The 24,082-nt window shown below is 50.3% G+C and overlaps 2 protein-coding genes across 5 annotated transcripts in view; one reads left to right on the top strand and one right to left on the bottom strand.

Moving 5' to 3' along the window:
* Positions 1-8,617, bottom strand: part of LOC144736601 (uncharacterized) — a 12,016-nt gene extending 3,399 nt beyond the window's left edge. For 3 of the 4 annotated variants that reach the window (XR_013588781.1, XR_013588779.1, XM_078619166.1), the window contains exons 1-4: positions 6,599-7,199; positions 4,210-4,414; positions 1,290-1,840; positions 408-1,077 (exon numbers count right to left, since the gene is read on the bottom strand). Coding sequence is in view for 1 of the 4 variants with exons in the window: in XM_078619166.1 (XP_078475292.1) it covers positions 408-1,077; positions 1,290-1,840; positions 4,210-4,359 (1,371 nt within the window). In the remaining 3 variants the exon portion in view is untranslated. Of the gene's footprint in view, positions 1-407; positions 1,078-1,289; positions 1,841-4,209; positions 4,415-6,598; positions 7,200-7,489 lie in introns of those variants that run through there. The other variant, XR_013588782.1, reaches the window with a different exon arrangement.
* Positions 6,468-24,082, top strand: C61H9orf78 (chromosome 61 C9orf78 homolog). The gene is made up of 9 exons (XM_078619167.1): positions 6,468-7,750; positions 10,764-10,823; positions 12,041-12,092; positions 13,332-13,402; positions 14,020-14,106; positions 16,542-16,739; positions 18,543-18,679; positions 19,921-20,022; positions 20,977-24,082. Exons 1-9 carry the CDS (start codon positions 7,680-7,682, stop codon positions 21,069-21,071), a joined length of 873 nt encoding a protein of 290 aa, XP_078475293.1. The 5' UTR covers positions 6,468-7,679; the 3' UTR covers positions 21,072-24,082.

Here is a 24,082-nt window from a genome sequence, read left to right as displayed (position 1 = left end):
TGCACGCGTCGACGGGAGGCCGCACGCACCCCGGTGGGACACAGCAGCCGGAGAGACGGGGCTCCCATCAGCAAGCGCTCGTGGGCCAGGATATAAACTATAAACTCAATTATATAATGTTTTACCTTGCCAGGTAAAGCCCACTCTTTTTGAGCTATTAGCACTTTTTTAAAAGTGACCTGGCCACAAATGATAGCTCAAATACTCCACACGCATGTTAGTTCGAGATGTGGACGGAAACACCGAAGGACCCGGAGAGAACATCCAAACTCCAAATATACAGAAGTCAGGGTCGGGATCGAACCCACGACCGCCTGTATACCAGGTGAGGCAGTTAACATCTCGCGACCACAGCCGTGCCATTTCCACACGTGTGCGTTTTTGCAGTGATTTACACCCAGTTATACCGGCTCCGGCAGCGCCGGCTCGCGGTAGCGCAGCCCCAGGTCGGCGCCGGGCGTCCCGAGCACCGGCGCGGGCAGCGTGAGGAATCCAGCGAGGCGTCCCACGCTGCGGTTCTCCACGTAGAGCCGCAGGTACCCGCGCTCCTCCTCCTCCTCCTCCCCCGCCAACACCGCCAGCCGGGCGGCGCGCCTTGCCGACATCGCCGCCACCGCCTCCCTCGCCCGCTCCAGCGACGCCTGAGTTCGCCCCAGCTGGCGCCGGCCGTCGTCGCTGCCGGCAGCGCTGGGGGAGCCGTGGGTCTTGGCGGGGCCCCACGCCGCCAGGTCGTGCACCAGCAGGATGAGTTTGAGCGCCGCGATGAGCAGGGCCGGGCGCTCCGAGGCGAGGGCCGATGAGGCGTGGGGCAGAGCGCCGGCCGACAGGAGCCACGCCACCCGCTCGTCCCCTCCTGACGGCGCCAGCGGCTCCGGCTCCTCCTCCGTCTTCTTCTTCTCCTCCTCCTCCTCTTCCACCTCTTCCGGCTTCTCGTCCGGCTTCTTCCGTCGCCCGGACGGGACATCGGAAGCGGCGGGGGCGCCAGGAGGGAGACGGCTCCGTGGCGCCGCCGCGTCTCCCGCGCATACGTTCAGCAGGCACTCGGCCGCCATGGAGGCGGCGATCGCGCCCCAGTCGCTGCGGAGGCAAACGAGCGTTCGCAACAACGTTCGCAGCGTCCGTGAGGCGTCGTCGAACCAGACCCGCGAAGATGGGAAACGTTTTTGTGTATATAATGTATGAGCACACTTGTTTGGGGAATTACAAATGAGAAACAATACAAACTTCTTAAATAATTCCATCGGATCACCCGGGTGCGAGGGATGGCGGTGAAACGGTCAGATGCCTACCAGTCGCCCTCCTCGTCCGTCTCTCCCGCGCTCTCTCCTTCGCTCTCTCCACCTCCATTCAGCAACCCCTCCACGCCCCCACCATCTCCTCCGCTCGTCCCTTCTCCCCCGTCGGCCGCCTTCTCGTTCCCCTCCGTCGCTCCCCGCGTGCCGCCCTCGCCCACCACCTCCAGCAGGGCCCGCAGGACCCGCTCCCTGCCGCCCCACAAGTGCCGCGCCACGGGCCGGGAGAGCGAGCAGGCGGCCAGGAGGCAGGCGGAGCAGGCCAGCTGACGCCGGGGAACGGACCGCCATGACCGCAGGGGCTCCAGCGCCTCTCGCAGGGAGCGAGCGCCCAGCAGCTGCAGGAAGAGCCACCCCCTCCCGGCCACCGCCGGGAGGCCCCGGGGGTCACCAGCGCCCGCCGCCCCGGTCCCGAGGCCGCCGACCCCAAGGCCCCCTTCCCTGATGACCCCGACCCCGGCCTCGATGGCTGCACGCAGCCCCACGGGGTCCCCTAGCCGCAGGCTCCGTGTCGCCTCCTCCAGCCAGCGAGTCACGTCACCCTCCACCTGCCGGGTCAGGCGGACGCGTCCACACGTGGAGCTCACTGTCATGGCTCCGTCACAGCCCTGAGCCAGCGGCTTTTGGCTTGCCCTCGAACAAAGACGGTCACCGCATCGCGCGGCGCTACCAGATGCGCTTATGCGGCCGTCTGGAACGATCTTCCTTCCAATATAATAAAGAAGCCACTGGAGCTACGCACTTTTAAATCATCTAGATTGAAAACTCATTTCTTTAAAACTGTCTTTTTGTGTTTAGTTTGTTGTCCTTACCCCACACCTACGATTAGCACGGTTGACTACGTACAGTGCGAAAGAAGTTCAGCATACATACATACATACAAGAAGCTCCCATCAGGCGGAACACGTGGAGCACGTAGAGTGACCATCAGTAACGGGCGTGAAAATGTAGCGGAGAGCTACAGGAAACTACTCTCTACTGAAGATCTCCACCCACTCACCCAAGTCGCTTGGACTGCACTACTCTACACTACACTACTTTTACACTATTACACTATTAGAGTACATTAAAAACTAATTTCTTTAGAACTGCTATTTGTGTTTCGTTTGTTGTCCTACCCCCACACCTCCGATTAGCACGGTTGACTATGTACGGTGCAAAAGAAGTTAAACGTACATACACACATACCTTGGCCATGCACGATACCCCTAACCCGGGGAAAAAAAACCCCTCACTATTTCAAGAGCTGCAATGCACCGTGTGGTGAACACGAGACTGTGGTCCTGAATAAATAACGTCACGAAGCGGTCCTTGAAGAGCCGTGCAGGTTGCCGACCCCTGCCCTTTACTGGACATCTGTGAAAGGGGGCTTTAATGGCTCATGGGATTCCTCCAATATTAATTGTTATTCTGATTCTAATCCCTTACCTCCATGCCCATACTGCATATTCTCTCAAGCCACAACCTGAAAACCCAATGTCTCACCCCCGTGCCCCGAACCGAATACCCCGTACTTCTTATAAGTACCCCCATGCCGCTGACCATCCAGGTATGCCCCAAGCCCCATACCTGTGCCCATGTAACCCATACCCCGAAATTAATATACCCTACCCCTCTAGCCCCTACCGCATGCCCAATGTTCTCTGGCTGTAACCTCAGGCTCTATACCAGGGGTGGCCAAACAGCAGCTCACGGGGCAGTCCAACCTGGGCTCGACGACAGAGCGACGCAGCCAATTTGTGACGATTCAAATCCAGCAAATTTTGTAACGCTTTGCTCGAAATGGGAGAAAATGTCTAGATTTGAAGCTTTCGTGACTGCAAGGAATCATCTTCTTAGGTTTTTTCGGTAAAGTCACGTAGGTAAAACATCAAAATGAATGAAAATAAAATAAAATAAAAAATCACGACGTTTCTGCATCAAGTGAGACTTGATGCAGCTAATCTGGCTGTGACGGTCCCACCTGATGACGGAGACTTTTGTTGCCTCCGAAACGTCGTGATTTTTTATTTTATTTTATTTTCATTCATTTTGATGTTTTACCTACGTGACTTTACCGAAAAAACATAAGAAGGGAGAAAATGTGTTGAAGCGGAAGAGCGGTCTGGGGCCATTCGACCGTGGCAGCGGAGTCAGACACGAGTACTCCTGTGGCCATGCAACCCAAACGAAAGACCGTGGAGTAAAACCACTGTATTCTGCGCTCCTGCAAAGGAGGAGGAACAGCAAAACGACACTCTCTCTCTCTGCTGAAGCCCTCTTGTTGTGGCCAGCAGCAGGACATTCTGGATTAAAATCTAATTTCTTTATTTTAATTATGTAAACTAATTTTATTTTGCCAGGTAAGGCCGACTGAGCTGTGTAGCTCTTTTTCAGATGCGACCTGGCTACAGGTGATAGCTCAACTTACAGGCTTAGCATCATGTGGAAATCTATAGCAGACAAATATACTCTAAACGCACGTTTATAAATGTGGTGGGATAAAACCGGAGGACCCGGATAAAAATCCATGTGACCACGGGCAGAGAGACAAGCGAACTCCGAATATACAGCAGGCATCAAGGTGGGGATTGTACCCACAACCTCCTGTATACCAGGTGAGGTAGTTAACATCTCCTAGCCACCGTGGTGCTCTTTTAGATTGAAAACTAATTTCTTTATAACTACTTTTTGTTTTAAGTTTGTCGTTTTCCCCCCGCACCTCCGATTAGCATGGTTGGCTACGCACTTTTCCAAATAAGTTCCACATATACCATACATTCACATTGGCATCTGACTCGTAAGCATCTTGCAATCACGCCCAAGAACAGAATACCCCCTCATCTCCTTACTCCCTTACCCCTCGACCATACGCCCCCACCTCGGCCTCGCCACGGACCACGCGCTGGTCCTCGCCCCCCCCCCTCCGTGCACCGACCTCTGCGCCGGCCCTCGCCGCCGCTTCCCGGACCCTTGGCGAGAAGAGGAATGTGTGGGGCGCCACGTCTGTGCGGTCGCGCGCGGAGAAGTCCAGTCCCAGGAGTTGGCCCAGCTCGCTGAAGGCGCGGCCCGCCTCGGACATCGCCATGCCCTCTCCTCGCCTCTCACTCTCCTCCTCCAGGTCCTGCAGCCCTAGAGGGGTCCTAGAGAAGACACAGGGAGGGCGCCGCGCAAAACGCAGACGCGCAACGCGAGGTTACCGCTGTGCACCGAGCAAAACTGTGGCCACCGAGCGCGTAGGTTACCGCGGTTGTGCCGTACAGCGCCCCCGGAGTGTTTCCCGGTCGTTACCGCGAGTTGTTCGGCACCATATCTGTCCGGTTTCTTACCTTGCCGATCTCGTCAGGGAACATAAACCACCACGTGGACTCCGGTCACCCTCGCAGCAGCAGCGGCTTTTGGCTAGCCATCGAAGAAAGACGGTCGCCGCATCGCGCGCTTTTGGATGTGCTTCTGCGGCCGTCTGGAACGCTCGTCCTTCCGAAATTAGGAAGCCACTGGAGCTATGCGCTTTTAAATAATTTAGATTGACAAACTAATTTATTTAAAACTGCTTTCTGTGTTCAGTTTGTTGCCATTCCCCCGTGCCTCCGATTAGCACGGTTGACTATGTACGGTGTAAAAGAAGTTTAACATACATACTTACGGGTTAGGGGTTAAGATTTAGAGTAAGGGGTTATGGAAAATATTATGGGTTCAGGTTTTGGGTTGAAGTTATGGTATGGGGTTCGGGCTTAGGGTTAGAGTGAGGGCCAGGGGTTAGAATTATCAGTGGGGTCACAGTTTATGATTTTATTTAGGGCTTAGGTTTATCGGTTTGGCAATAGGGTTCGAGTTTCCGATTCTGGTTTGGGTTCAAGGGTTACAGATAGGGGTTGGGCTCGGGCTCAGTGCGGTTTTTGGGTCAGGTTCTATTTTTGCTTGCCACAAATGAACCACAATACCTCGCTGATCTAGTGAAGGAGCATAAACCATCACGCGAACTACGCTCATCCTTGCAGCGGCGGATTTCGGCTCGACCATCGGACAAAGTCGGTGGTCACCGCATCGCGCGGCGCTATCAGATGCGCTTCTGCGGCCGTCTGGAACGCTCTTCCTTCCAATATAATAAAGAAGCCACTGGAGCTGTGCACTTTTAAATAATTTGGATTGAAAACGAATTTCTTTAGAACTGCTTTTTGTGTTTAGTTTGTTTATCCGATTAGCACGGTTGGCTACGTACGGTGCGGAAGAAGTTCAACATACATACATTTGGGGTTAGGGATAGTACCTCATAAGTAATATAAAAAAGTTTTTAAAAACACGCTTTAATGAAATGTACCCTCCTAGTAATGGCAGAACTCCACGCGGCCCCGAAGCTTGCCATAACGTAAGGGACCGTGGTCAATTACAGCCAACGTCAGTTGAGCGTGGACAATTAGACCCAAGCCGAAACATAACTTGTAAAAAATAATGATTAAAAATGTTTTTTTTTATGATAGAATATAGTAGTGTCATCAGTATGCCATAAGTATACCAAGTTTGCAGTTGATACCACATTGGGAAGTGGGTTAAAATGCGTTACAAGATTTGAGGATACAACAACAGAGTGAGTTAATAGAAAGCGTGTAAAAAGAATGTTTAAAATAATAGATATTTTATTTTTAATGATAGAATATAGTATTGTCATCAGTATGACATAAGTATACCAAGTTTGCAGTTGATACCACATTGGGAAATGGGTTAAAATTGAGTTACAAGATTTGAGGATACGACAACAACAGAGTGAGTTAATAGAAAGCGTGTAAAAATGTTTTAAAATATATACATTTTTTAAAATGATAGAATATAGTATTGTCATCAGTATGACATAAGTCTACCACATTCAGTGTTAAGGAGGATTAGGCTTGACACATTGTTCGAAGGGATAGTGGTGGTGGTGATGATGACGGTGGTGGTGGTGATGATGATGATGGTAGTGATGGTTATGGTGATGAAATTGATGGAGGTGATGATGGTGATGGTGGTGATGATGAAAGTGGTGATGATGAAAGTGGTGATGCATATGGTGGTGAAGTTGATGGGAGGTGGTGATGATTATGATTAATGAAGGTGGTGATGATTGCGGTGATGGTGGTTTATGCTTGCAGTGACTGTAGTGATAATAGCGGTAACTATGAAGCTAATTGCGTGATAATAGCAGCAGCGATAATGGGTGAAGATGATGGCGATTACTCTTATGAAGATTATTGTGATGATGATCATAATCATTGTGATGACTGTAGTGACAGCTCTACGATTGTAATGATGGAGGTGATGACTTAACGTGCCGACAATGATAGACAAACCTCCTTCACGCATGGCGATAACAAGATGCCTTCATCCAGGGATGACTATACCGTGGCTAATGCTGATGATGACATGAAGACAGGCCTTGTTAACTTAGCAGTGGATAGATCATGATCGATTATGATGGTGGTGGCGACTTTAGGATTTGAACGACTGCCTTAACGACGAGCCAATGGGTGCTCTGAGGAGACGGAATATTGTTAAAATGTACATAAATAACTCTTAAAATGTAATACAGTTAACTGAAAATAAAGAAGTATAACTATTACCCCTACGGCGATAAGTTAATGGGGTTTAGTGTCTCGTTTATACTGTGGTGAGGTACAATTCGGCGTTGTTTTGTGGCGATGGGAAGGCTTGGGAGGGGGTTAGGCCGGAACTGGCGTTATTAACGGAGAACTCTTTACATTTAGAGGCGATTTACCTCAGAAAGTTAACTACTAAAAGTTGTCAATACAGTCAGAGAGTTCATTATGTTGGCTTGTTACATTTTATTTTGCTCGCTGCTAGAATTTAAATTTAATTTTTAATAATTAGCGGAGCGTAAGGCGGAGCCAACACCGGAACCTCTTTGATCTGCCCCCTCGTGTGGGTCACCGTGTTAAAGACGTCGCTGACACCCTCTATTAAACACAAAATATATAACAAATATAGATAGAATATACGTGACACGGACGGTAACGATTACGAAAGTTTACTTAATGAGTTAATTTCCGTTGCCCTTAGCGACAAGGCAGCTTAATCCGTCTCGGCTTCAATACTCTATTACATCATTACTCGTAATCCTATTATTTTAACACGTTACATCTTATCAACAGTGTTCCGCTACTGTTTATAGATTTGTTTGTGTTTAATATTTAACAGCTACAGTATCTTTATTTTTAACTTACTTTTGCCACGCGTTGTGCCGAGGGCCTGTGGTGCTAGCGGCTTGGCCGGCTGAGACGCCACCTCGGCGGTTGGCGCTTGTAGGCCGCACCGCTCCAACAGCCGATCTCTCGCTCACGCAAACTCCCTCGTACACCTGTTGTTTACATTTCTACGACTTCATTTATCCGTACGCACGACAAAGAGGCCACGATGTCGGCCTCCAAACAATTCAGACGGCGGCGGGACGACGACGAGGAGGACGAGACGCCGGAGGAGATGCGGTGAGAGACGGAAACTGAGGATGGAGGAGGAGGAGGCCCTCTCGTTCTTTTAACGCCGTAGTCTAAGCAAGTTGCAGCCGCGGGCTTTAGCGACAAATATTAAACATTATAAAGTGTGTGGGGAGTGTGGAGGGTTTGTTGTGGTGGGTTAGATCGCGTAAGTACGAATGTGTCGTGAAACCCACCACCACCCGACACAGCCAATTAGTAAGGTTTGTGGCGTAAACGGAACGTGCCAAATTACATGTCAACATACTCTTAGGTTTTTTTCGGTAAAGTCACGTAGGTAAAAATGAAAATAAATAATAAAAATAATAGAAATAATACTAATAGACATAAAATAAATCACGACGTTTCGGAGGCAACACAAGTCTCCGTCATCAGGTGGGACTGTCACATCTAAATTTACTGTATCAATTTACAGTCACAGCTAAATTTTCTGTATCAAGATGCCAACAACCCCTTATCAGTAGTGCCTGCCTTATTACAGACCAATTCAGAACCTTATTGGCCACCCCGTGCCCTTATAAATCTCAACGTTCACCCAACAAAGTCCCATCGCAAGAGAGAAACGCAAACAAATAGACAAAAATTATGTTACTAAGCAAAAGCTGTTATGTTTACATTTTGATAATTGGTGTCAATGATGTTACTTATCATGCTACTGTCTGTGATCTTGCATGCTGATCCTGTTGCTTGCTTGATACGTGGATCCACACACTCACATACCTTGATATGAATCCACTCACATACCTGTCAACCCCTTATCAGTGCCCAACCTTATTACAGACAAATTCAGACCTCATTGGTCACCCCGTGCCCTTATAAATTTAAAAGTTCATCCTACCAGTGCCGGATTATCCTAGGAGCAAAAGTAGCTACATATGCTACGGTTAAATCTTGACTTAAAGCTTTCGTGACTGCAGGAATACATATTCTGTGGGTCTTTCGGTAAAGCCACATAGATAGAAAAATAATACAAATATCACGACGTTTCGCCTGAAGACGATTGCTTGTGTTGCGATCGAAACTTCGTGATAATTTGTTACTATTTTTCTATCTACGTGGCTTTACCGAAAGACCCATAGAATAGGTGCCACGCACTTTCAAGGGCCCCCGCCCTAAATGCTTGCAAGCTATCAATTCCGGTTCAGTGATTCTGCACTTGCTCTATTGCTATAGTACTATACCGCCTTCAACTTTTACGAATGACCGGATGTTTAGGTTAGCGATTTGTCGTATTATCTGGTTGTATAGCAAATGAAAAAATATAATTACTTTACTATGCAAGTACATTTTTTTTAAATATTCATGTGGTTTTTATTTTATTTAGGGCCCCTTTATAACGTATGCTACAGGTCCCGCACTAGCTTCATCCGGCACTGCATCCTACATAGTCCCATCACAAGGGAGAAAACACAAACAAATAGACAATCACCATTACTACACTCACCACCAGTACACTCACCACTACAATCACCACAACATCCACCACAACATCATACCTGTCAACCCCTTATCAGTGCCCTACCTTATTACGGACCAATTCAGACCTTATTGTTCACCCCGTGCCCTTATAAATCTCAACGTTCATCCTACAAAGTCCCATCACAAGGGAGAAACACAAACAAATAGACATTTGCCCGTATTGAAACGGCTATACGCCATACGGACCTGAAAACTCAATTTCCCTGTACAAGAATACGGTTAAACTGTTAACAGGTATGCAATTAGTTACGAGTTCAGCACACTGGTGAGTTGGAGAGTAACTCCACAACGGCATTTACGATTCGAGTTGACGGCATTACTATGTTCCTTAAAGACCGAAACGGGAAGATTTCTTTCACAATTCTCGCCGAATGGAGCTGGTTGCTGTAATCAGCAGCGAAACGTCGCATCACTCGAATCATAAACGTTGTGGGTTTACTCTCCCAACACACCGGGTGTGCTGAAGCAGTAACTAATTGGCCGCTTCGGGTTTAATGACATTTTAAATTTACGCGATCTAACCCAAGGCAAAATCAACTTCGTTATGGAGGCCTCTATGCAGCTGTGGATAGATCATGGCTGTTGATGACAATAGGGATTGTGTAGTGGACTTGTCCCGGCCGCGAGACTGGAATTTTCCACCACTTTTTTTGTTCCACACAAAACTCGACACATTTGTCAATGACACTGCGTGCGGCCTTTCAAATATATAATATGCGACGTTTCAGCCCATGGTCCTTCATAACACATCAAAAATAGGTATTTATACTGGAGGAATCTGATGGGCTCTAAAGCTCTTTTGCACAGATATCCAGTCAGGGAGCAGGTTAGAACGTCACAACAACCATAAAAAGCACGAAAGGAGTGCAAAGTAGAGGGACGGTAAGCAAATCACAAAAATACAAAGAAGCAACCTGGCCAGAATTAGAAATGATAGCTCAATTAAGTGACTTTTCATGTGGAAATTTATAGCAGCAAACTCCAAATACAGTAAAACCTTGAATTGCAAGTAACTTGGTCTGCGAGTGTTTTGCAAGATGAGCAAAAACATGTAAGAAAGATTAGTTTGATACACGAGCGAGGTCTTGCAATACGAGTAGTCCGTGTATACGCTTTGTCTGCCGAGCGTCGCATGATCACAACTGATATACGAGTGCTTTGGATTACAAAAACGTTTCCGGAACGAATTATGCTCGCAATCCAAGGTTTTACTGTACTCTAAACGAATGTTGATTCTAAATGGGGAGAGAAAAACCCGAGGACTCGGAGAAAAAATCCACAGGACCACGGGATCGAACCTACGACCTCCTGCATAGCAGGCGAGGAAGTTAACATTTCGCCACCACAGTGCCCCAGGGTCCGTTCCGTGACCCGCCAGCAGCGAGCCTTTGACACTTCATGTGGGCCTCAAAAGTGCACCTAGCATGGCACAAGCGCCGTGGTGACGTCACCGCCACCTAGCGGCGAACAGCGGATCTTGTTGATTTGGCTCTGTAACTAAATCTGGCGTTTCGCTTGTTTGCAGGGAGAAGCTGGAGGAGATGAGAGAAATGCAGAAGATTCGTCAGCGGCCACACGGTGTCAGGTAAGGAAGAGGTTGCTTGTACGGGGGGGGGGGGGCTGTCGTTCTGCTGGTGCTGCTGCTCGGGTCTTGGGCTCGCCACCTTTTCCCACTGTAGCCCAGACCCGGATATATTCAGAGGTCAGCCTCGCGCTATGACAACTATGCGGCTCGCTGCTGTGGTTTAAAAAAAGTTCAACACAGCAAAACACCGGTACCAGATGTTTGGTACAAATCAATTCCTGCTAACCGAACGCAGATGCCGATTCCCGAGTGTTTGCGTCAAACTGTGGTCAAACCGGAGTCAAACAGGTGGCAACCATTTAATGTTCGTATCGTGTGTGAGTGAGAGTGTGTGGCTCATAGTCTTATCACTCAGATTTATCCGCTTCTGGGATGTGGGGCTGGTAAATCTCCCTGATTGAGACCCCCTGGGGCTGTTGGGCCTTGGATGCAGTGCCCAGTGGACTGTGTCTCTCACAAGGATGTACCTTCCCACAATGCAATGTGCCTGCAACACTTTATAGTTTGATTGAAGTGCTCACAGCACTTGCCCCAACAGTCTATTGAAGGCTTTATGGGGGATCTTTGTCTTTGTTTGTCACACATGCGCTGCGGGGTGTACGTGTGGGGTGTGTGTAACCCAATGCCCTACTCATTGGGCATAATAGTACCAGCCAAAAAAAACCAAGAAGAACAATTGTGCACATGCATGGATTATCAAATATTCCAATATCGGAGGTAGAGTTATCCTTAGCGATGATAGTGTTCGCTTTGTCAAATAAATAAACACCCCGTCATTTATGTATTTTGTCGGTAAAATAATGTAGTCGTGATTTGTATATTATACTATTTAATATCTCTGGGACCTTTTTGCCAGTATCAAAAGTACGAAAAATAAGATTAGGTTTTACCCTTTCATGTACGTCATCGGAATGGGAAACGGTTAATGAAGAACGTCACGAAGCAGTCCTTACAGAGCTGCCTGCTGCCCTGGTGCTGCAGGTTGCTGACCCCCTGCGCAAAGTCAGAGCCTTTTTGTGAGATCAATGAAAACTGATAATGCTACTCCGCCACTATCCCAGGGCTTCTTTGGAGATCAGGGCACCACATTGACAAGGGCTGTTGAAGTTGAATATGCTTTTAGCGCTGGGAGTTTTTAAAATTTATTTTTCATCGCAATGTTGCGGGCAACCCTTCGGTCAACTCGTTGCCGTGTCTGCGCGCGTTGCGGTGAGCAGCGCTGTGGCACTGTCGGTGGGGAAGAAGCTCACCAACGAGGAGGAGACCATGGTGAGTCACTCACGCACCACCAAATGCACCCCAAATGACACTAAAATACACCCCACGTGATACCAAATAAACCCCAGTGACCAGGAGTGGTCGCAGGCTTTGAGCCAGCACCGTTGAGGGCCTGGGTTCCAATCCAGGTTTCAGCTGCCCACTTAGTTGATGGTCTCAGCCTGGTCACTAATACCCAACGTAGAGACCCATAAATTTGAACAGAGACCCATAGACTCACATGGAGACCCATAGACTCACACAGACTGAGTTGTGATTAAACCGGGTTGTCAAGTGCAGTGAGTTAATGGTCTCAGTCTGCTCTTGCGTAGAGACCCATAGACTTGCATAACATCACAGAAATCCACAATTGCAGATGGGAAAAACAAACAAGCCTAATGTATGCACGTATGTTGAACTTATTTCGCGCCGTATGTAGCCAACCGTGCTAATTGGAGGTACGGGGTAATGACAACAAACGAAACACAAAAAAGTATTCTAAAGAAATTCATTTTAAATTTAGATTTAAAAGTGCGTAGCCCCAGTAGAATATCTTCTTGCAAGGCTTCCATACCACGCCTTTACTTCTGGCTTGGCTTGGCAAATGGGCAGTGGAAAACCACCCTTTTCCTTGCCCGCACTTCCGAGTAGATCAATTGGCCACGTACGGTGTGAAAGTAGTTCAACATACTTACATACACACTACTATAACACTACACACTACAGACTAGACAACTATACACTACGCTACTATGCAGTACACTACACTATACACTACAATATTATACACGACACTATTATACACTGCTATACACTACACCACTATAGTACATTGAAAACTAATTTCTCTAAAACTGCTATATGTGTTTAAATTTGGTGTCCTTACCCCCACACCTCTGATTAGCACGTTTGGCTAGAAACGCTGCTGCGAAAGAAGTTCAACATACATAAACACCTACACAGCGTCTCACACACACACACACAGTGTATCACATGCAGAGCATTACACAGCGTCACACACGTCGCAAGCACACAGAAGCATCACACACATACGCAGCGTCACACTCACGATGTCACAAACAGCGTCACACATAGCATTAATTTTATATATGAGACTTAGGGGTACATACTTACACACATACACACATGCCTGTGCTAAGGGCTGGCTTGGCTCACATGCGCCAGTGGAAAAAATATATATTTTTTACCGATATATTTTTTACCGACTCTGTGTGTCTGGTGGCGGTGCAGAGCGACCCGTTCAAGATGGACACAGGCGGCATGGTGGACATGAAACGGATCAAGGATCGCAATCGCGACCGGTGAAATGCTCAGCCATGGCGTCTTGCTTCGCGTGAATCCCAACCAGTCCCACCACTGTACCCCAACCGCTCCCACCACTGTACCCCAACCAGTCCCACCACTTTACCCCAACCGCTCCCACCACTGTACCCCAACCAGTCCCACCACTGTACCCCTACCGCTCCCACCACTGTACCCCTACCGCTCCCACCACTGTAACCCCTACACAATGCTATGTTTGTGCGACGCTGTTTTTGACGTGTGTATGATGTTCTGTGTGCGCGTGACACCGTGTGTGACGCTGTGTGTGACGCTGTGTGTGACGCTGTGTGTGACGCTGTGTGTGACGCTGTGTGTGACGCTGTGTGTGACGCTGTGTGTGACGCTGTGTGTGACGCTGTGTGTGACGCTGTGTGTGACGCTGTGTGTGACGCTGTGTGTGACGCTGTGTGTGACGCTGTGTGTGACGCTGTGTGTGTGACCCTGTGATGCCTGTGACACTGTGTGTGATGCTGTGTGTGACGCTGTGTGTGTGACCCTGTGATGCGTGTGACACGGTGTGTGATGCTGCGTATGTCACGCTACGCGTGTGTGATACGCTGTTCGTGTGGCGCCATGTATGATGCACCGTGCGCAGGAGCGGTGAGGATGAGGATAAAGACCTCACCAACCTCGGAACGGCCTTCTCGGCTGAGACGAACCGGCGCGACGAGGACGCAGACATGTGAGTGGTGTCCGTGTGTCCCATCTGTCCGTGCGTCCGTCCGTCCATGTGTGTGTGCGTCTGGAGGCAGACACGGTAACTCGGGGGCGCTGCTTCGTTCGCCGTTTGTTGTTGCGGACGTTTGCCGTTCGAATCTGGCGGCCGCCCCGGTTAATACCCGTGGTGGCGGTGGTATCAACCTTATTAATGGTAATAGTAACAATGTTACGTGCCGTCCGCTTCACCTACAGTGGACTGAAGATCCCGTGACGTCGTTCGCAGGAGCAGGCCAGCGTGTGCCGCGTCAGGGTCCTTTTTTTTTTTTTGAAAGTTTGAAAATGACAACGCAGGTTATTCAACCGGGATCCCCTGCACAGCAGCGATCATCACTCCCCCTCCTTAATACAGTAAATTCAGCTGTGACGGTCCCACCTGATGACGGAGACTTGTGTTGCCTCCGAAACGTCGTGATTTATTATTTTATTTCTATTATTATTTCTATTATTTATTAAATTTTTTACCTACTTGACTTTACCGAAAAAACCTAACAGTATACTCCCCCTCCTGGCAGCAGATTAAAGCCAGCTGCGTATCGGGCGCTGTGCGAAACTCGATTTGTCATTATGTACGTTGAACTTCTTTCGCGCCGTACGTAGCCAACCGCGCTAATCGGAGATGCAGGGGGAAGGACAACGAACTAAACGCATAAAGCAGGTTTAAAGAATCGACTTTTCAATCGAGATTTCACATTGCATAGCTCCAGTGGGTTCCGAATATCGGAAGGAAGAGCGCTCCAGACGTCTGCATCCGAAAGCGCGCGTTACATTGTGATGCTGCTAGAGACTCGGCAGGTCAGGAAAGCCCAGCCACGTTTGCCACGGCGCTGCCCAGAAAACACGGGGAGAGACGGACCTGAGAAAAATGATGCTGATCAGCCAAACTCCAACCGCAGTCTGCCCAGACGACTGGCCCGGCAAGCCTCCGTGTTGCGGAATAAACCGTCCCGAAGACGCACCGCTTGTTGAAGAATTATTCCATAATCCATTCTTACAGTCCAGTGGATATCTGATCCAGTCCCAAGCGTGGATAAGGAGGGTCGGGCGAAAGGGTACCGACACTTCGGCCGTGAAGAAAAAAAAAGACTCAAGTATTCCGATGCATGTGATGACCAAATCACGAAATGTGGGGTGGACAGCTACGGGCTATCTGCCTATGGATCGTGATGATGATGATGATGATTCTTACGTGTGATTTTTCTCTGAAGTTGTTTATACAGATAGTCCCCGAGTTACGATGGTCCAACTTACGATATTTCGATTTTACGATGGCGATAGCGATACAAAATTGTAAGTTATTAAAAATTTCGCGCAGCAGGCAAACACAGCAGCGTACGAGGTACGATGCTGTACGTTGGGACGCTGCTAGGATGTACGCATCTCCCGCCTTGTGTGATGCAGATAGGATTGTTTCCTGAAAAAATCTTTCTATTAAATTGCAGTTCATATAGATAGGTTAAGAATTTACCTTGTTTTTTTACTTTACATTTTACTGTGCAATACAGTATTGTAATGAATAATACAGTATATAGTTTATACAGTACGGTACTGTAAATTGCTCTGTTTTGCTAAATTATCACCATTCTTTAAGACTCCTGGGTAGGCTAGGCCATCTTCGACTTTTTGACTTACGATGGGGTCGTCGTAACGCATCTCCATCGTAAGCAGAGGACTACCTGTATGTAGCCAACCGTTTACCACGGTTTTCTACGTACGGTGCGAAATAAGTTCAACATATATACGTACGTACACGTACGTGCATGTAGCAGCGGGCGGTGGTGTAGCGGTTAGCGCACTTCCACTACAAACCCAGTGACCCGATTTCAATTCCCAGTGATGACCAGCGGCGAATATTTGAACCGGTCCTGGGATTCCCCTCGGACGACTCAACGTTGAATGAGTACCTTGTGCAGTGTCTAGTAAACATCAGCGCTGAGCAGACAAAGGCGGCCTCGCGTCCCGTACCGGCATTGACAGGCGCTCGCTCACGAGACTCGTCCCAGCAGTCTGTGCAGCCTACACGAGGGATCTTTGGTTTTGTGTGTGTATATGGAGATTTCATTCCAAGCTAATCACACGGAGAACTCGACCAGTCCCATGCTGACCCCTCTCTCCCCTCGCCTCCCCCTCCATCAACGTCTCTGAGAAGGAGTGGTTCTTAAAGGCAAGAGCCAACTCCGTGTGTGACGATCGCAGTGGCCTAGCCAGCGATTCTGTAGGGGGGGGGGGGGTTGCCTACGGGCCGCAAGGGGCTCAGGTGCCCGTTCCATTGAGACCGGCGGTGGTGGAGGGTCATTCGTTTAATCGCTTGCCACCAGAGCCCATGCCGACCACGCTGCACCGCCGCTTGGGGCGACGCTAATTGTGCTGCTGCCTTGGGTGTGCGGCGGGCGCCGGTAGGATGAAGTACATCGAGACGGAGCTTCGCAAGCGCAAGGGCGTGGAGGAGAGCGAGGAGATGGCGGCGCGGCAGCGGAGCGCGGAGGATGCCCTCTACGAGCTGCCCGAGAACCTGCGCGTCAACTCGGCCAAACGCACCGAGGAGATGCTCTCCAACCAGATGCTGAGCGGCATCCCGGAGGTGGACCTGGGCATCGAGTGAGCGCGCACGGCACGCATGCGACATGCGTGCGACACGCGGACAACGACACGCATGCAGACACGCGCGGACACACGCAGACTAAGGCACCTCGCAGGCATGCGCAGAAAGGAACACGAGCGGACGTGCATGCAAACGACGACCCGCACGCAGGCGCACAGACCAGCGCACACACGCCAATAACCGAACTGGTACTCGCACTGATGCACACTTACCCACCTGCCCACCACTACCCCCACTGACCCTGCCCCCCACTGTCCCCGCCCACCACTACCCGTACTGACCCCCGCCCACCACTACGCCTCCTGACCCCTGCCGACCACTATGCCCATTGACCCATGCCCACCACTACCTACCACTACCCCCACTGACTCCCACCCACCACTACCCCCACTGACCCCCCGCCCACCGCTACCCAAACCACCCCATCCGCGTGTCTGGGCAAGGGGGCAGGGCCTACATAGAAAGAGGCGGGGCTTCAAGGAGTAGGGGCCGATTTCTAAAAAGGAAAGGCGCAGAGCCCAAAGAGGAAGAAGAGGTAATGGGCGGGGCCTAAGCAGCAAGGGGGCGTGGCCTGCTCAGCAAGTGGGCGGGGCTTAAACAGCAAGGGGGGGCCTGTGCAGCAAGGGGGCGGGGCTTAAACAATAAGGGGCGTGGTCTAAGCAGCAAGGGGTGGGCTTGATCAGTAAGTGGGCGGGGCTTAAACAGCGAGGGGCGGGGCCTAAGCAGCAAGGGGCGTGGTCTGTACGGCAAGGGGGCGGGGCTTAAACAATAATGGGCGGGGCCTAAGCAACCAGGGGCGTGGCCTGATCAGTAAGTGGGCGGGGCTAAACAGGAAAGGGCAGGGCCTACAGAGGATAAACTCCCCTACCAAGTTAACTACCAAGTTCAATTTCGATTTAAAGCTTTCGTGACTGCAGGGATTCATCTTCTTGGTTCTTTCGGTAAAGTCACGTAGAATGGAAATAAGAAACATATTTATTATGTTTTCTTTTTTATTATTTACATTCTACGTGACTTTACGGAAAGAACCAAGAAGATGAATACCAAGTTCAACTTTAGCTGCCTTGCAGTCTACTGCAGTTTACTGCAAGGCAGCTAGTTTATATTCATATCCATGTTCCCAGTCTTTCACTCCCAGCCTTACACACTACCATCACTAAGACATTTGACTCCAAGCCCTGCTTACTACCATCACTTGGAAATTTGCCGCGCGTTGTTTCGAGCGTGCAAGCTTAGCTCCCTAGCAACTCTCGTTTACTCCGCTGCAGCATAACAAATGGTGTCATTAATCGGCTTAATTTAGCTTTCTTATCAACCAGTTCAACTTCCGCCCCCTGCATCACATGCGCACCTCCCAGCCCACACCTCGCCCCCACACTCACCCTGGCCCCCCCCCCCCCTCTACTCCCCCCTCCCCTGCAGCTATATATTCCCTCGTCACAGCCATCTCTTAGGCACACTTAAGCGGTTGTTCTTTCGCTGTGTCTGTCCCCACCTGAAGACGGACTCTTGTGTTTCGCCCGAAACGTCGTGATTCAATTCAGTTGTTTTCATTTTAATTCATTGAGTTTTTTACCTACGTGACTTTACCGGAAAAAAATGCAAAAAGTATAAACTCCCGGTTCAAGTTAAGGCAATAGCAGCAGCGTAGATTGCAACATGAAAGGCAGAAGCAGCAACGTCACGGCCACAGCGACGGAGACGCAGCCACAGAATGCCGATGGTCGATCACGGAACCAGTCGTGGAACCGTCTCTCGTGCGTCATCGCCTCATCTCTCCCCCCCCCCTCTTCTGCCAGCGCTAAGATCCGCAACATCGAGATGACGGAGGAGGCGAAGCAGCTGCTGCTGGCCGAGCGGCGCCGCCACCGCCAACAGAACAACACCTCCTTCGTGCCCACCAACATGGCCGTCAACTACGTGCAGCACAACCGATGTGCGTGCACGCGTGACATGCGCGCGCGCGTACGTGTGTTGCGCGTGTATCGTGTTCGTGCGTTTACGGGTGGGCGTGTGTACGTCAATGTGTGTGGGTGGGTGGACGCGTGCTGGCCACCCACCCCCTCGTGTGCCGTGCGCCAGCCTTCATTGGCAATTGCCCCAACAGTCTATTGAGGCTATACCAGGGATCTTTGTATTCGTTTGTACGTACATGTGTGTATGTGTTCGTGCTTGTACAGATGTGTGTGTGCCCGTGTCTGTAGTTGAGTGTGTGTGTGTGGGGAGCGGTAGTGTAGTGGTTAGCGCTCAGCACTACGAACCCGGCGATGCAAGTTCGATTCCCACTCACGCAGTGACTATTATCTGAATCGATCCTAGGCCTCCTCTTCTAGGTCGACTCAGCCTCAAATGAGTACTTGGTGCGGTGTGTAAACATCGCCACCCACCCACCCCCTCATGTGCTGTGCCATCCTTCATAGGTGCTCTCTTAACAGCTTTTGCCCCAACAGTCTAATAAGGCTATATGGGGATCTTTGTATTTGTACACAAGTGTGTGGGTGTGCGCGTATGTATGTCTGTTTTTGAGTGTGTGTGTGTGGGAAGCGGTGGTTTAGCGGTTAGCGTGGTGCACTACGAACCCGATGACCCGAGTTCGATTCCCATTCACGATTATCCGAACTGGTCCTGGGCCTCTCCCAGGTCTATTCCGTCTCAAATGAGTACCTGGTGTGGTGTGTAAATGTCGCCACTGGAGAGACCAAGGCTGTTTCGCTCGTTTCCCGCATGCGTCCTAGAGAGATTTTCACTTCGCCTGGTATACAGGAGTTCGTGGGTTCGATCCCGACCCTGACGCTTGCTGTATATTTGGAGTTTGCATGTTTCTCGCCCCGTAGCTCTGGATTTTTCTCCGGGTCCTGCGGTTTTTCCCTGCGTATTTAGAATCAACATCACGCGTTTAGAGTATTTGTCTGCTATACATTTCCACGTGATAAGCCACTTCGTTGAGCTATTTAGCTCAGTAGGCCTTACCTTGTAAAATAAAAAAATTAGGTTAGTTTTAATTAGTTTATAGCAGGACGGCTCGGCTTGCGCGTTGGAAAAAGAACGCGGTCGCTCCTGAGCTGGGCCGTGCCGAGTCGGCTTGGCTCAGTTGTGGTAAAGGAGAAGTCGTGGGTCACGTTGAGTCTGTGTTGATGTGAGTCCCTGTCGCGTCTCCTCCCCGCCCTCCCCGTGCAGTCTCCCACGAGCAGCTGGGCCACGGCTCTCGACGGGGCTATCACCGCGAGGAGAGCAAACCTCGTGCCAGCAAGGCCCAGCAGCACCCCGACAAGAAGGAGGGTGCGTGGTCACGCTCGCCACTACGCTCATACACACACGGCCGCCCCTATAACCGTCACCACCTTCATAACCGCCACTACGCTCATACACACACGGTCGCCCCTATAGCTGTCACCACCTTCATAACCGCCACTACGCTCATACACACACGCCCGCCCCTATAGCCGTCACCACCTTCATAACCGCCACTACGCTCATACGCACATGGCCGCCCCTATAACCGTCACCACCTTCATAATCGCCACTACGCTCATACACACATGGCCACCCCTATAACCGTCACCACCTTCATAACCGCCACTACGCTCATACACACACGGCCACCCCTATAACCGTCACCACCTTCATAACCGCCACTACGCTCATACACACACGGCCGCCCCTATAACTGTCACCAGCTTCATAACCGCCACTACGCTCATACACACACGGTCGCCCCTATAGCCGTCACCACCTTCATAACCGCCACTACGCTCATACACACGCGCCCGCCCCTATAACCGTCACCACCTTCATAACCGCCACTACGCTCATACACACACGGCCACCCCTATAACCGTCGCCACCTTCATAACCGCCACTACGCTCATACACACACGGCCGCCCCTATATCCGTCACCACCTTCATAACCGCCACTACGCTCATACACACACGGCCGCCCCTATAACCGTCACCACCTTCATAACCGCCACTACGCTCATACACACACAGCCACCCCTATAACCGTCACCACCTTCCTAACCGCCACGATGCTCGTACACACACGGCCACCCCTATAACCATCACCATTTTTATAACCGCCACCATGCACGTACACACAGACACCTTTATCACCACCTTGATAACCGCCACTACGCTCATACACACACAGCTGCCCCTATAACCGTTACCACCTTCATAACCGCCGTGTACTCCCGTGTTTCCCCGCGCGCCCCCGTGTATCCCCACTACAGGTGACCACCGACCTGGGTTCAAGCGACCCAATGCCGACAAAGCGACGGACGACTTCCACTACGAGAAGTTCCGCAAGATGAATCGGCGCTACTGAGGGGGGGGCAGGGTCACCGGAGGGATCACGACCCGCCCCCCCCCACCCCACGCCAGCCGGGGGGGCCCAGCGTGGCGTGACGATCGTTTTCCGAAGGAGGGACGGCGCCCAACAGACGATCGGTGGCCGTTGGAGCCGCAGGACGTTTATAATCGTAGTCATCCGTGAGCCGTGATCAACCCACTGGTGGACGAAGGCCTCGAAGGCCCCCCCCCCCCCCAAGCCACCGCCCCTCGCCCCTCGTGTTCCCGTGATTGTGATCATCTGCCTTGGAACCTGCTGCGCAGAACCAGTTTCGTCGCTCCGTCTCCCGGACGAGCCGTCCTCTCTCTTGGGCCCGGTTTTGACATTTGCTCCCGATCCACCACCAGGGGGGGGGGGGGGGGTCCACGGCCCCCGTCCGGTGACGAGTGCTGCCCCCCAAGCGCGCTCGCTTTGCCCCAACGCAATTGATCGGATGCCGTACGATAACGTTCCTGATATTACACCACTCTTGATGGACTCAAAGTTGTGTGTGTGTGCGTGTGTCCCCGTCGTAGTGGGGAGCGGTAGAGTAGCGGTGAGCACGCTGCCCTACCAACCCGGTGACTCGAGTTCGATTCCCGCTCACGGCCAACACCCAGTGACGATTATCTGAATCGGTCATGGGCCTTCCCTAGGTCGACTCAGCCTCAAATGAGTACCTGGTGTGGTGGTGTGTACACATCGCCACTGGAGAGACAAAGGCGGCCGGGCGTGGTGTTGGCCACCCACTCCCTCATCTGCCGTGCCGGCCTTCATCGGTGCTCGCTAACAGCACTTGCCCCAACAGTCTGTTCAGGCTACACGGGGGATCTTTGTTTTTGCCCCCGTCCCGGTGGCGCATGAGATGTTACCTCCCTAGCCTGGCGCGCAGGAGCGAGTGGGTTCGATCCCGAACCCTGATAATGCCAATGCATTTGGAGTCTGCGTGTCCCCCCCTACCCCCCTATTCTGCAGTGTGAGTGTGTGAAAGTGAGTAAGTGTGTGTGTGTTAGTCTGTGTAAGTGAGCAAGTACGGATGTTGAACTTCTTTTGCAATGTACGTAGCCAAGCATGCTAATAGGAGGTGTGTAAGTGTGTTGGTCTATGTGAGTGTTATTCTGAGTGTCAGTGTGTTAGTCTATGTGAGTGAGTGAAAGTGTTGTACTTATGTATGTTGAACTTATTTGGCACCGTACGTAGCCAACTGTGCCAATCGGAAGTGCGGGGGAAGGGCAACAAAACTATACACAATGACAGTTCTAAATAAATGAGTTATAGATTTAAAAGTGCGTAGCGCCAGTGGCTGACCATACTTCACCACGCTGGTCCGGATGGGTCACTGGGCTCGCAGCACCACGTGCTGCTAACGAAACCAGCCCGCTGCCCTGTACTTAATCGGCACACCATGTGCTCTTGCCATCGTTGAATTGGGACGGAGACTCTCAAGGTTTTAAAACCAAAAAAGTAATATTTTAGGGCCCTTTGGTTTTTTCGGTAAAGTCACGTAGGTAAAAAATAAAATAAATTAAATGAAAACAACTAAATAAAATCACGCGATTTAATTTAATATAGTTTTATTTTATTTTTTACCTACGTGACTTTACCGAAAAAACCAAAGAGTATGAATCCTTGCAGTCACGAAAGCTTCAAATCTATAATTAATATTTTAGGTGGCCTGGTGGACTGCACCCTCGTCTGGCCTGGTGGGCGAGAGAACTCCCCCATAATGCACCCCTCTCGTCGTGGCCAGCAGACCTCGACGTTGGCATACGGCTCACGAACAACCACCTGTATCGTAGTGTAGTGTGTAGTGTAGTGTATAGTAGTGTAGTGTAAAGTGACGTGAGGCTGTAACAGTTGGAGACCTTGGTGTCCGAAGCAGACTTTGTGTGACGCTGCTGCATAGGCTTCTTGACCATGAACTTCCTTGCAGCGCATTGTGCAAAATGGAATAGAACGTCGTCTGTCCGGGTGATGGGAGGGAGGTGGTCGCCTGTGCATTGCTGGCAGGGGTGTTCAGGAAGTAGTCTTTCTCCTGTAACGACGTGTGTTTTCATCATGCGTATTTTTTTTTAGAACGCGGATGCGAATTGGATATAAGGGGCCGTCCATAAATGACGTAACGCGATTTTGGACGATTTTTTACCCCCTCCCCCCTTGTCACACGGCGTCACAAAAAGTCAGACCCCTCCCCCCTCAAATATGACATCACAAAGCTCTGCCCCCCCCCCCCCCCCAAAACAATATTTCTATTTTGAAAATAAAACATGCTTAACATCACTTTAAACTATTGTCATTGTAGTGCGTATTTAATGTGGCGCTGCACTCTGATGTTGTAGGAGTGTTATACCAATTAGTGTTATAACAATTCTATATTTAAAGTTGTGCATTTTGATGTGACGTCACATTTCTCAACCCACCCCCCCGCCCTCGTCACACATCGTCACAAAGATCTGACCCCCCCAGGTGCGTGACGTCATTTATGGATGGCCCCTAACGTGATCGAGTTAACATAAACTGCGTCGCGCGAGTTTGAATCAGCGGTCTTACAGCTGCCTTGGCGGAGCATCGCATAAGGCGGGATGCTGCTGGATGCTTCTACTAGATACGACCAACACGCCTCGGTCTGTTCAGCCTGCATACACATGTCATGTGTTATGGCGGACTGTGATTTACCCTTTATATTATATATGATTTCTTTTACGCGATATTTCCATAACGCGGTGTTTTTCAGGAACTCTGTTACGGTGTTATAGGAGAACAGACTGTATGAGAATAGTATGTCATCGTTTCCACCCCGCTGCAACTCCGATTAGCACGTTTGGCGATGTACGGTGTGACACAAGTATAGCATGCATGCATATCCCGTACGAATCAAGTGCGGCGATGATCTTGCTTTGCAAAATTTCGTCGCATCGTGATTATCTTGGCCCTGTTTAAATGTTTGTTGCATTATATGCTGACGGAAGATTTGTGAAACAACAGTTTTAAATAAATGAGTAAAAGTC

This window comes from Lampetra planeri, chromosome 61 (assembly GCF_965212315.1).
Source record: "Lampetra planeri chromosome 61, kcLamPlan1.2.h2, whole genome shotgun sequence".
NCBI lineage: Eukaryota > Metazoa > Chordata > Hyperoartia > Petromyzontiformes > Petromyzontidae > Lampetra > Lampetra planeri.
Note: the sequence above shows the minus strand (reverse complement) of the source record. Positions and strands in the feature narration are given on the sequence as shown.

Excerpts from the sequence above, each read along its gene's own strand:
- C61H9orf78 (XM_078619167.1), top strand. The coding sequence starts at position 7,680 with ATGTCGGCCTCCAAACAATTCAGACGGCGGCGGGACGACGACGAGGAG. Across the intron at positions 13,403-14,019 it reads AAGGATCGCAATCGCGACCG|GAGCGGTGAGGATGAGGATA; the intron begins GTGAAATGCTCA and ends CACCGTGCGCAG. Across the intron at positions 18,680-19,920 it reads CTACGTGCAGCACAACCGAT|TCTCCCACGAGCAGCTGGGC; the intron begins GTGCGTGCACGC and ends CTCCCCGTGCAG.